This window comes from Camelus bactrianus, chromosome 22 (genome assembly GCF_048773025.1).
Source record: "Camelus bactrianus isolate YW-2024 breed Bactrian camel chromosome 22, ASM4877302v1, whole genome shotgun sequence".
NCBI lineage: Eukaryota > Metazoa > Chordata > Mammalia > Artiodactyla > Camelidae > Camelus > Camelus bactrianus.
This window is the reverse complement of record NC_133560.1, coordinates 22,434,532-22,446,696: the sequence shown is the minus strand read 5'-3', so window position 1 is coordinate 22,446,696 and position 12,165 is coordinate 22,434,532. Positions and strand designations below refer to the sequence as shown.

At 50.0% G+C, this 12,165-nt stretch overlaps 1 protein-coding gene across 5 annotated transcripts in view; it reads left to right on the top strand.

The window, feature by feature from the left end:
- Positions 1-468: 468 nt before the first annotated feature.
- The window catches only part of CYP4F22 (cytochrome P450 family 4 subfamily F member 22), a 29,986-nt gene continuing 18,289 nt past the window's right edge, over positions 469-12,165 (top strand). Inside the window, exons 1-3 of one of the 5 annotated variants that reach the window (XM_045522002.2) lie at positions 469-486; positions 9,643-9,767; positions 10,764-10,986. In XM_045522002.2, coding sequence (XP_045377958.1) covers positions 10,765-10,986 — 222 coding nt within the window. In that variant the 5' untranslated portion in view covers positions 469-486; positions 9,643-9,767; position 10,764. Of the gene's footprint in view, positions 487-940; positions 1,095-2,308; positions 2,467-9,642; positions 9,768-10,763; positions 10,987-12,165 lie in introns of those variants that run through there. The other 4 variants (XM_045522004.2, XM_010962118.3, XM_045522001.2 and 1 more) reach the window with 4 other exon arrangements.

The following is a 12,165-nucleotide window of genomic DNA, read 5'->3' as shown; positions in this document are numbered from 1 at the left end:
CTTCCCACTGTCTGACCCGGCCCCTGCCTGAACCCGACAGTCACGTCTCTCCTTGAGCCTGTGCCTCAGTTTCCCTAGATGGGCGTGCATGGTCTGGGCCTTTGCTCTCTTGTCTTCAGTGGCTCCCCTCCCCTCACCCTTTGACAACTATTTTTGGGTGTCTGGTCTGTGCAAGGTCATTTGCTTGGCCCTGGGGACACAGTGAGGAGCTAGAGGTTAGCTGTGAGTCCTCCCACTTGTCTGCCCACTTACCCAGGTCAGCCACCTGCCCATTCACCAGGGAGAGGTATATCCAGAGGTGGGGCTGACTCTGGGCACATCTGGAGCAGATGGGCTGGCCAAGGCCAACATGCTAGTTGGAGGGTTCAAGGTGACTGACAGTGGGTGGCTGGAGTGGGAGGAGCAAAAATAGAGTCTGTGCTGCTTGTTGAGGTTGGAGGTGCTCCGGGAGGGAGAGGCTGCTGCTGGTTGCAGAGCCCTAGGCAGGTAGGTTGGACCCAGGATCCAGAGGGAGTAGAAGGGCTGGCTCCCAAGGGCTAGTGGAGTCTAAGGATTTCTGGGGGGTCCCAGATGAGGCTCCTGGGAGATGGTGGGGCACCAGGGGTGCTGGCTTAGGGACCCCTGTCCCAACTTGGATTGGAGGCCATCAGGGGTGCTGATATGGGAGGAGATATTAGTGGTCCAGCAGGGGATCTGGGCGCTAATGGGAACCAAGCAGGGACAGGGCGGCAGGAAGCCTGATGGTTTGGGGCCTCCGGGTGTCTTAAGTCTTTGTGTCTTGGCATGTCTCTTTCTCTGTCTCTCTCGGTGTCTTTCTCTCCAGCTCTCCAGCTGTCACTCTCTCCAACTCAGTTTTCCCTTTTTGTCTCCACGTGTCTGCATCTCTGTCTCTCCTTTTCTCCACCTCTGGGGGCCGCGCCTCTGTCCCCACCCAGAGGCTGGCAAGATCTGGGGAGTGCCAGGGGCGGGCCTCTCGCAGCCGCAGTCCGGGCGGGGTTAAAGGGCCGGGTGGCCAGACGGCGCGGTCAGAGCCGAGGTTGCGGCTCCGGCTCCGGCGGATCCAGATCGAGGGCCAGAGGCCGAGACCCCGCAGGGTGAGTGCCCCCGGGGTCGGGGGTGGGAGGGTGCTGTAACCTGAGCGTGGCCGCAGCCCTGCGGGGTAACCTGAGGCGCAGGAGCTCGGGTGCTGGTAGCGCGGGAGCGAAGGTCTGCGCGGCGGGGGCACAGGTGGCCCCAGGGATCCCCAGGACCCAGGACCGGACTGCCAGTGCTGGGCTCTCGTGTGTGTGTGTGTGTGTGTGTGTGTGTGTGTGTGTGTGTGTGTGAGCGAGCGAGCGAGAGAGAGAGAGCGCGCGAGAGAGAGCGAGAGAGAGAGAATGTGGGTGTGTCCCCGACCGGCGCTGCATTTGTGCGCGGTTTCCTCTGTGTGCACCTCGGAGTCCTAGGTGTATCCTCTCCGGGTGTCCGTGGTGGGAAGGGCCTCAAGAAGACATCCCCTCCCCATCAGGACATCTTAGACGGATTGGAGCCCAGCCTTGTGATGCCTCCTTAAGGCTGACTGGGTCACTGGGACTCCACCACTCCTCACTGTCCTAAAGGAGGGGGTAAGCGTCCCACGGATGGACTTGAGGCTTGTGGTCCTGCGGTCTCCATGGTCCCTCTACACATCCACGGCAGGCACAGAGCCTCCAAGTGCTCCTCTATGAGAAGAGGATGCCCTCCTGGGCCCCCAGAATGGGCTGTGAGGGTTGCATGAGTTTCTGCAGTCGGTCCCAGCGGGTGCTTGTTAGATGCTGGAGAAATAATGCCCCTTGGTGTCCCTGGGGCCTGGCCCTCGACCCTTGGACCAGGGGCTGGCTAGACAGCCCGGCCAGGCATGCAAGGCAGCTGAGGTCCACCAGCTGCTGAGCCTCAGGCTGGAGGTAGGAGGGAGACAGGGAGACAGTGGGGGAGCTGGGATTTGAACAAACCAGCTCTGGCTGACCCCCAAATCCTGAACACTTTCCGATGGCCCAGCCTCTCTTATAGCCCAGCTTGGGTTTCTGAGTAGTAACATTAGCTCTGGGCCTGTGTCTGGCTGTGACCTGGGTTGGTAGCCACAGAGGGGCTTGGATGACTCTGGAGACATTCAGAGAAGGGGATCCCATCTCTCCTCCCTGCCAAGACTTCGGCCTGATTCCCAAATCCCAGATGTTTGGGTAATAATAATGAATGTGATGGCCGTTGAGAGGTACCTTTGATCACGGACTTATTGTCCCCAATCAAGCACTGAGCTGAGCATGTGAAAATTGCCGCGCGGTCATCTCAGCCCCGTGAGGTGGGTAATATGGCTCCTGTCTTATGAATGAGGAGACTGAGGCTCCAAGAGCTGCAGACACTCACCTGAGATCACACAGCTGAGAGGCAGAGCTCTTCCGCCTCCTTTCCGAGGCCCACGTCCACGCGTGGCCACACTTGATGAGGACGGTAAGCGAAGACAATTGCAGCCCTGGAATGATCTAGATTACCAGTAGTTTTTTTGTTTCTTTCTCTGCCAGGATCTCCTTTGGGCCAAAGAATCTGTGGCAAATGCTTATAATATGCCCAAAGCCGCAGTGAGACTTCCTGCTCCCCATCCTGGTCTTGACATCTTGGCCTGGCCCTCATCACTGCCCCTGAAGTGCTTTCTCAGAACCCCAGAAATTTGGGGTAGGCCCCCTCATGACTCAGACCTCCTGAGGCCTGGCACTTTGGAAGGATATGAATCTTGGGTGGGGAGCCCTTTTGCATAGAGGAGGTCAAAGGGGTACCATGAACCAGGATGGGGGCAGGCTGTTTTGATGAAAGAGAGGAGAGCAGAGCTGGGATGTAGGGAGGTGGGGCCAGTGTGGGGTGCTTGGCTGTCAGGCTGTCATGGAGGGAAATATGTACAGCACCTGAAGTTCAAAGAGAGGCAGCGATGTGGTTTCTGGTAGGCCAGGGTCCACATTACTGCATTCCTTCTCATGAGCCCACACACCTAGTATGACAAGTCCCTGATTGGTGGCCGGGCTAACCTGACAAACCAGCGCTTCCTGGGCGTGGGCCTGCCTCGGAGCCAGGTGCTGGCACTTCCATCTTTAGATAATGCCCGTCCCAGCAGGGCAGGCGGGGCCACCTCTGCCAGGGCGGGGCTGCTGAGGACATTGCCTGGTGTCTGGGATGAGACTTGGGGCTGGTACAGAACAAAGTGGGCGTGCCAGCCTCCCAAAGCATCCTGAGAGTGTCAGCTTTGAATTTCTTTCACTTTTACAAAATCGTAATAGAAAGAGGAATGATGGCTGAAATTTTGCATCTTATGTGCCAAGCCTCATCTTATGGAAGTATTCCAACCAACTTTGGGAGGTAGGTCCTGTTATTATCAACCCATTTTGCAGACTGGAAGATGGAAGCTGAGGATGGAGACCTCACTCACTCCAGGCTGCTTACTTGGGGAGGGACAGAGCTGTGATTTGAATCCAAAAGTCATTTGAAAGGGTCACACAATCCCCAAACAACTTTTCATTTTATTTTTAATTTTTTCAGTTGAAGTGTAATAATAGGTATAGGAAGGTACACATTCTAGAACTGGAATTTTTGCAAACTGAACTCACACATGTCACCAGCACCCAGATCAAGAAAGGGAATAACTGCCTGTGCCCCAAAATATGCCTCCCACCAATGGAAGCATCTTAATTAATTTCTCATCAACTTCAACTAATTTTTAATAAACTTTATTTTTTAAAACAATGTTAGGTTTACAGAAAAATTACCCAGAAAGTATAGAGTTCCAACATACCCCTTCAGCATCTTGCATTAGTGTGATGTATTTGTTGTGATTTATGAGCCAATATAGACATTATTGGCTATATAAATCATTATGAGCCAATATAAACAATATAGAAAACACTGTTATTAACTAAAGTCCACAGTTTACATTAGAGCTCATTCTTTGGGTTGTGCAATCAACTAATGAATTTTAAAATATTTGGGGGGGAGGTAATTAGGTTTAATTAATTAACTAATTTTAATGGAGGTACTGGGGTTTGAACCTAGGACCTCATGCCTGCTAAGCATGTACTCTACCACTGAGCTACACCCTCACCCCTCAACTAATTAATTTTAATAGTAAATTAAAACACTTTTCAGTGGGCAATATGTGCTCACGGTATAGAAAATTGAAAAGCCCCCAAAGATGGAGAGGCGGGAATTAAGTCTCCCTTCCAGTCCTGCCCTCAATTCTTCTAGGCCCCTTCCTGAGGAAGCTACCATGATAAATTTCTCAAGGATCCTCAAAACTTTTTTTTTTTTGCACTTAAAAATTTGAGGCAAAATTCATCTAATAGAAAATAGCTGTTTTAAAGTGAACGATTCAGTGGCTTTTAGCACATTCACAATGTTGTGCAATCACCACCTGTTAATCGTTCCAAAACATTTTCATCAGCCAGAAAGGAGACCCTATCCCCATTAGCAGTCATTCCCCATTTTCCCTCCCTCCAGCCCCTGGCCACCACTAATCTGCTTTCTGCCTCTGTGATTTACTTATTTGGGATATTTCATATAAACTGGATTATACAGCACACGGACTTTTGTGTCTGGCTTCTTTAACTCGGTGTGATGTTTTTGAGGTTCATCCATGTTGTTCCATATAGCAGTACTTCCTTTTCATTGCTGAATAATATTCCACCATATAGATACACCTCATGATATCCATTCATCAGTTGATGGGCATTTGGGTTGTTTTCATCTTTTGGTGATTGTAAATAGTGCTGCTATGAATATTTGTTTGCAAATATCAGTTTGAGTGCTTGTTTTTCACTCCATGGGTATACACCTAAAAGTGGAATTTCCGGCTCATGGGGTAATTCTATATTTAACTTTTTGAGGGACCACCAAACTGTTTCCCACAGTGGCTGAACCACCTCAAAACTTTTTCGAGCATGTTCTTTTGGGGGGTTGGACAAAAGTCCTCCTGTCTTGGGGGAGGAGGATCCCAGCTGTGGAAAGTAGAGGACTTCCCCAATGCACCCATTTATTGAGATCCTCCCATGAGCATCAGGTGGACCTCTTTCAACTATTCCCAATTTGTAGATGAGAAGACTGAGGCACCAGTGGTGAGATCCAGTTGGGGACCACAGCGTGTGTTCTTTCTGCCAGGAGCAGAGCTGGTGTCTGTCCCAGGAAAGACTGCAGCCCATGCCTGGCATGGAGGGGGTGGAGAGGTGGGCACAGGTCTTCTCTGGCTCTCCCCAGGCACCCACCCTCCCAGAGCAGTGACCTCTTCTCCAGGGCTGGTGCTTTATCTTGTTCCAATTCCTTCCCATTTCAATCCTTCAGGAAGACATTTTCTTGGTCGGGATATCAGCTGGGATTCTCCTAGATGGGGGTGGGGGTATTTGCTGTGGCTCCTCTAGAAAGTCCTCCAGCTCCCTCCGAGGGCTACTGGAAAGCTGAAAGGTATGACTCTGAAAGCCATGGCATACAGCGGTGCTCAATAGTTCCTTTGAGAGCAAAGGAAGGGAGGTGGCTGGTTGCAGTGAAAAACAGGCTGTAGAGGCAGAGCTGGTCCCTGGAGGATGAGGGGGAACTGGCATGAGGAGAGCTGGGGGAAAGGCATGTCAGGAAGAGGGAACAGCATGTGCAGAGGCTGTGAGGTGGGAATGAACTTTATCTGTGGCTGGAGTGGCCAGAGTTGAGTGAGTGAAGCGGAGAGTGGTGGGAGACAGGGGTCAGGAGACAGACCACTCAGGGCTCTGGGGTCCATGGAAAGAAACCTGAATTGTGTTCAGAATGTAGTGGAGTGGGGATCACAGGAGGATTTTTAGCAGGAGATGGTCATGTCTGATTTATTCCTAGGAAGATCTTTCTGGCTGCTGTGTGGAGAATGGAGTGGTGGGGGCCAAGGATGGAACTCAGGGGACCAGTGGGAGGAGGCTACCACAGTGGTGACCTGACACATGTGGGATCATGGGGATGGGGAATAATGAATGGATGTGAAAGACGTTAGGATGGATGACTGGCAGGAGCCAGCAATAGATCAGATGTAGGAAGGAGGAAGGAGGTGAGATGACTCTGAGGGCCTGGGGGTCACCCCTGGGGGAATATCCAGAAGGTGGCTGGACCTATGGGGGTGTCACTCAGACATGGGAGGCACCTCAGACTTGGCTCATGGAAGGGGTGAGATCCTCAGGAGATGTGCACAGAGACAGAGGAGACTGTCCAGAACCAAGCTCTAAGGAATGTCAACAGTTACAATTTGGTAAAGAAAGAGGGGTCCAAAAGAGGCTGAGAAAGGGGATCTTTGTGTCTGAGGTGGAGGATGGGGCTTTGGATGCCAGGCTGGGGCAGTAGGGAGCCATGGAGGAAGTTAGAGCTGGGGAAAATGACAAGCTTTTAGAAAGGTGTCTGGTGGGTGGACTGGGAGCCAGACTTCAGCCAGGTTGCCCAGGGGTTAGATGTGACCCATGTGGCCCCCTGTTGGCTGAATATGTTGACTCCACCCCCCACCCCCCAGGAGTCTTGGGCCTGCCAAGATGGTGACCCGTGACCCCAACCCTCCTTTCTGGACCACACACAGGAAAGGTCACATCATGGTGGACCTGGAGATCATCTCTTACAGCCACCCCCAATTTCAGATGGGAAAATGGGAGGCACCTGTAAAAGAGAAGGAGTCAGGATTAGAACCCAGCTGCTTATGGAGAGTGTGTGTGTATGTGTGTGTGTGTGTGTGCATAATTAATAAGAAAGCCCCCTTCATTTAATTACTAACTTCACTCAAGCCTTTGCCCAGGTATCCCTCCCCAGAGAAGCCTCCCTGGACCACCTCATCTGAAAAAATTGAAGAGTTGCTCACCATCCTCTTACCCGACGTGTTAGTGTTCTGTGGCTGCCATTAGCAAATGACCATGAACTGGGTGACGCAAAACAACACAGATTTATTACCTCACAGACTTGGAGGCCAGAAGTCTGAAAGCCAGGGCCACACTCCCTCCCTCTGGAGGCTCTTGGGGAGGATGCTTCTTTGCCTCTTCCAGCTTCTGGGGGCTCCAGGCATTCCTTGGCTTCTGGCTGCATACCCCTCCCTAATCCTGCCTCTGTCTTCACAAGGCCTTCTAATCCTGCCTCTATCGTCACAAGGCCTTCTCTCTCTTTTTTTTTTTTTCTTCTTTTCTACTTCTTTTAAAAATTGAGGTACTGGAGATTGAACCCAGGACTTCATGCATGCTAAGCATACACTCTACCACTGAGCTATATTACCCTCCTCCCTGGTCTTCTGTGTGTCAAATCTCCCTCTGTCTCTCTGTTACAGGGACACTTGTGATTCCAGCTAGGACCCACCTGGACAATCCAGGATAATATCCTCGTCTCTAGATCTTTTATAAATTATTTATTTATTTATTTTGTTGAGGGAGGTAATTAGGTTTATTTATTTATTTTAATGGAGGTACTGGAGATTGAACCCAGGATCTCATGAATGCTAAACATGTGCTCTACCACTGAGCTGTACCCTCCCCCACCATCTCTAGATCTTTAATTTAATCCCACCTTCAATGATTTTTCCATATAAAGTCACATTCCCAGGTTCCAGGGCTTAGGATGGGGTATTGACGGGAGGGGGCAATATTTAGCTGCTCCCCCATGCCACTTTACCTTCTTTAGATGGTGTCCTAGCACATCTGTTGGTGGTCACCTCCCCTAAGGGCTGGGGTCATGTCTGTCCTGCCATCCTTATGTCCCCATGCTCAGAGAAGAGCCACACACATAGCAGGGGCTCAGAAATGAATTACTAACTGAATGCTGAACAAATGCATGTTGAACCTTTGGTGTAAGGCATGGCCTGTGGAAGCTAGAGGAAGGTCGCAGTTCTTAGTAGTGTCTGCTAGCTAGCTTCCCCGGTACGCCTGGGGAGAATCATTAGCCATCATTAAATTGATAAAGAAATAAATACCCACAGCTATTTCCTATGGAGCATGTCACCTGGAGCTGCCCGTGGAAGAGGCAGCCCAACTGCACATCAGCTGTCCTAGTTCAGAGCATCTGCCCAGGACTTGTGACTTGGAGCTCTCTGTGCTTCATTTGGGAAGGTTGCTTGCTCCCCACCCCATCCCTACCCCTACCTGGACTTTCCAGTGGGTGTATCACCTACATCAGGCTGTCTGTATTTCAAAAAATATTTTTAATTGTAGTAAAATACACATAACCTAACATTTACCATCTTAACCATTTTACGTGTATAGTTCAGTGGTATTAAGTGCATTCACATTGTCATGCAACCGTCACCACCATCCGTCTCCTGAACTTTTTCATCTTCCCTGGCTAAAACCTTCTATCTATTAAACACTAACTGCCTATCCCCTCCTCCTTCAGGCCCTGGCAACCACCATCCTACTTTAGGTGTCTATGAATTTGACCACTCTAGGGACCTCATATAAGTGGAATCATACAGTGTTTATCCTTTTGTGTTTGGCTTATTTCACTTAGTATAATGTCATTTAGGTTCATTGATGTTGTAGCATGCATTAATTTCCTTCTTTTTTAAAAAACTTTTTTTAAAGGGAGGTACTGGGGATTGAACCCAGGACCTCGTGCATGCTCTACCACTGAGCTATACCCTACACCCAGCAATTACCTTCCTTTTTAAGGCTGAATAATATTCCACTGTATGAATAGACCACATTTTGTATATCCATTCTTTCATCAATGGATGCTCGGGTTGCTTCCACCTTTAGGCTGTTGTAAATACTTCTGTCATGAACATGTGTGTGTCTAATATCCATTTAAGTTCCTGCTTTCACTTCTTTTGAGGATCTACCAAAAGTGGGATTGCTAGAACAAATGATAATTCTATGCTTAATTTTTTGAGGAACCACCATACCATTCTCTACAGCATGGCTGCGCCATTTTACGTTCCCTCTAGCCATACATGGGGTTCCAATTTCTCCATATCCTTGCCAACACTTGTTATTTTTTGGTCTTTCTTTCTTTAATAGTAGCTATCCTAATGAGTGGTCATGTCATCTCTCTTGTAAGTCAGACCATTTCTTTGGGTCCTTCCACATTTGGAGATGACCCACCCAGCTGCTGTCTCAGGATGAGGCAACCAATAGAAATTTCACTTCCACATGGGTGATGAGGTTGGGCACTGGCTGACGGAAGAGTCAGTAAGTTGGAGTCCGTAGTCGGGGGCCCCACTGGCAGGGGTGGGTGGGGATTGAGGACTCAGCTGAGAATCTGTGCTGCAGGGTTCCTTTAGCTGTGTCACCCAAGAAGGTAGGGGCACAGAGGGAACTCTTGGCTGGTAGGACTGAGTGGAAAAAATTGATGAGGGCAGGACCTGAGCATTTTCAGGAGTCTCTCTGGTGTTGTCTGAGATCCGTGGGTCCTCAAAGTGATTGAGGTTGGCCTTCGTGGAGATTCAGGGGGCTTCTGTCAGCTCCCAGCTCCCTTGAGTTGAAGGCACTGAGTTTGAATTGTCTTGAAAATACAGAGGATGACGGAACCTCCCTCCAAGGACTGCTTTAAGATTCCATAAAATGAGGCATGCACACTCCTGATAGCGGTGCATGGCAGGTAGTCAGTGCTCCATACCTGGTCACTGTGTTATTAATACATTGCTACCCATCCACTTTGTTTTGGTTCCTTCAGGAGCCGATCCCAGGGCAAGGATTTGAATGCAAATAGTTTCTTTGGGAAGTGATCACAGAAAAGACCAGTGAGGAAGAAGAAAGTAAACCTAAAAGAATTGAAAACAAGGACTCAGGTAAATACAGGTACGTGCATTTTCATAACAGCACATTTCACAGTAGCCAGAAGGTGGAAACAGTCCAAACGCCCATCAACAAATGAATGGATAAACAAACTGTGACACATCCCTACAATGGAATATTACTCAGTGGGGCAGGAAATGAAGCACTGATACGTGCTACAAGGTGGATGAACCTTGCAAACAACATGCTGGGTGGAAGAAGCCACAAAAGCCACAGAAGTCCTCATATTATATGTTTCCATGTATAGGAAATGTCCAGAATGGGCAAATCCACAGAGACAGAAAGATTAGTGGTTGCCAGGGGCTGGGAGTGGGAGGAATGGTGGGGGTGATTGCTCATGGGGAAGAGGTCTTCTTTTGGGGGATGATGGAAATGTTTTGGAACTAGATAAAGGTGATGGTTGCACAGTATTGTGAATGTAAATTGTAAAGCTCACTTTAAAATGGCTCATTTTATATTGTGTGACTCTCACCTCAATTAAAAAAAGGAAGAGAAGAAGGAGAAGGGGGAAGTAAGGCAGGGAAGGGAGGCGGCTAATAGAGAAAGTTTCTATTGTGGGCAGCTGGAGTGTAATCCTGCTGGGGAGCCCTCGTAGTGCGTGTAGAACCCACCTCTCGGGGTCAATGCACTGGAACCGAGAAGGAGCTGGAGTATTTATCCAGCAATGTTTGTCAGTCATTGGTTGAGAGCTGCTTTTGGCAGGGAGAAGGGGAGGGAGGTTGTTTTAATTTTCCAGCACTCTGGCCAGCTGTGTGTGGGCGAAGTCAGGAGGAATGCCCTGCAAAGTCAAGGCTGAAGGAGCAGGGGTGGGGCTAGCTGGCTGGAGGTCACTGCAGGGGGGAAGCAGTATGCTTGGCATCTGGGACCTGCATACGCTGAATGCCTGCTGTGCGCCAGGCACCCCCTGCTGGATTCCACAGGTCATCGCGTGTATGGCATCATTTGTGACCGGAGGGTGGCTCCCATCTGCACTGACCCCTACCCCGTGTGTCCCCCCAGGATGCTGCCCATCACAGAGCACATGCTGCACCTCCTAGGATTGGAGAAGACGGCGTTCCGCTTGTATGCCGTGACCGGGCTCCTTCTCGCCTTGCTCTTCTTCCTCTTCCGTCTTCTGCTGCAGTTCCTGGGACTCTGCTGGCGCTTCTACATCACCTGCCGCCGGCTGCGCTGTTTTCCCCAGCCGCCCCGGCGCAACTGGCTACTGGGCCACCTGGGCATGGTGTGTGTGGCTGGGCAGGTGGGCGGGGCAGGGCAGGACTAGGGAGGTCCTAGGTGTTTAGTCAGGATGACGGACCTGCTGGCTTGCCTCATTCCCCCAAGAATCTGGAGCCATGAACAGACTCATTTTATAGGTTCTGAGTGGAACTGAGGTTCAGAGAGGGCAAACAGTTTACCCAAGATCACAGAGCTGGGATGAGGCAGACTTGACTCCAAAGTTCTCTCTGTAATTCCAGGCTATTGTTGTAGCAATAGGTACCAGCGCTTGTGAAATGCATCAGGTTCTGGGGCACTCCCGTAGATTTTGTTGCTCCATCTGCCTCCCAGTTTGATTTCTCACTCTCTCATTCTCTTTAAATCTGAGGTCCCAACCCTTTCCTTTCATTTCTTGTTTCACGTGTATATGCCAAGATTGTTTCAGATGCTTTATAAATATTAACTCACTTGGTCTTCTTGACAGTCCTAGAAGGTGGGTCCTGTGACTGTCTCCTTTGCTCTCTAGAGAATACTGTGGCACAGAGAGGTTAAGCAGCTGGCCCTAGGTCACAGAGCTTTGAATCAAATCTGGATTCAAATCTAGATTTTTCTAAAAGGGCTTCAGAGGTCAAAAGAGATCAGTGTGGACTTGCCTGTCTCTCCTGTCTACTGCCTGTGTGACCCTGAGCAAGCTACATCACCTCCTGGTCCCTCAGTTTCCCCATCTGCAATGTGGGAACGATAATCATTCCTAATAACCTCATGGGATTGTTTCAACAATTCCTGAAGTCATGTTGGGGGCAGGCTTGCTCACGTTGCTGAGCTGGCTGCACGGTGGTGAATGTGTGTGCTCAACTCCTGGGTCTTGCAGAGACTAGAAGCATCCAGTGATTCCAGAAATATTTTAGCTACTGGTTGGAAGGAAGCAGGAGACACAATTCCACTCAATAGCACAAAGAATATTCATTTTATTTAGTTTTTGGAATTATCCTCCTGGAGGCAGCACTTACTAAGATTTTCCCTGTTTGTGCCTGAATCTCCTCCCTCTCTTCCATTCTCCACCGTCTGCTCAGGCCTCATTCTCTCCTCCTGGGACTATGGTCCAGCCTCCTCACTGGGCTCCTGCCTCCAGTCTCTCCCCTCTAGTCCATCCCCCATCCTGGCCCCAGAAGGATTCTTGAATCCAACCATGTCCCTCCTCTGC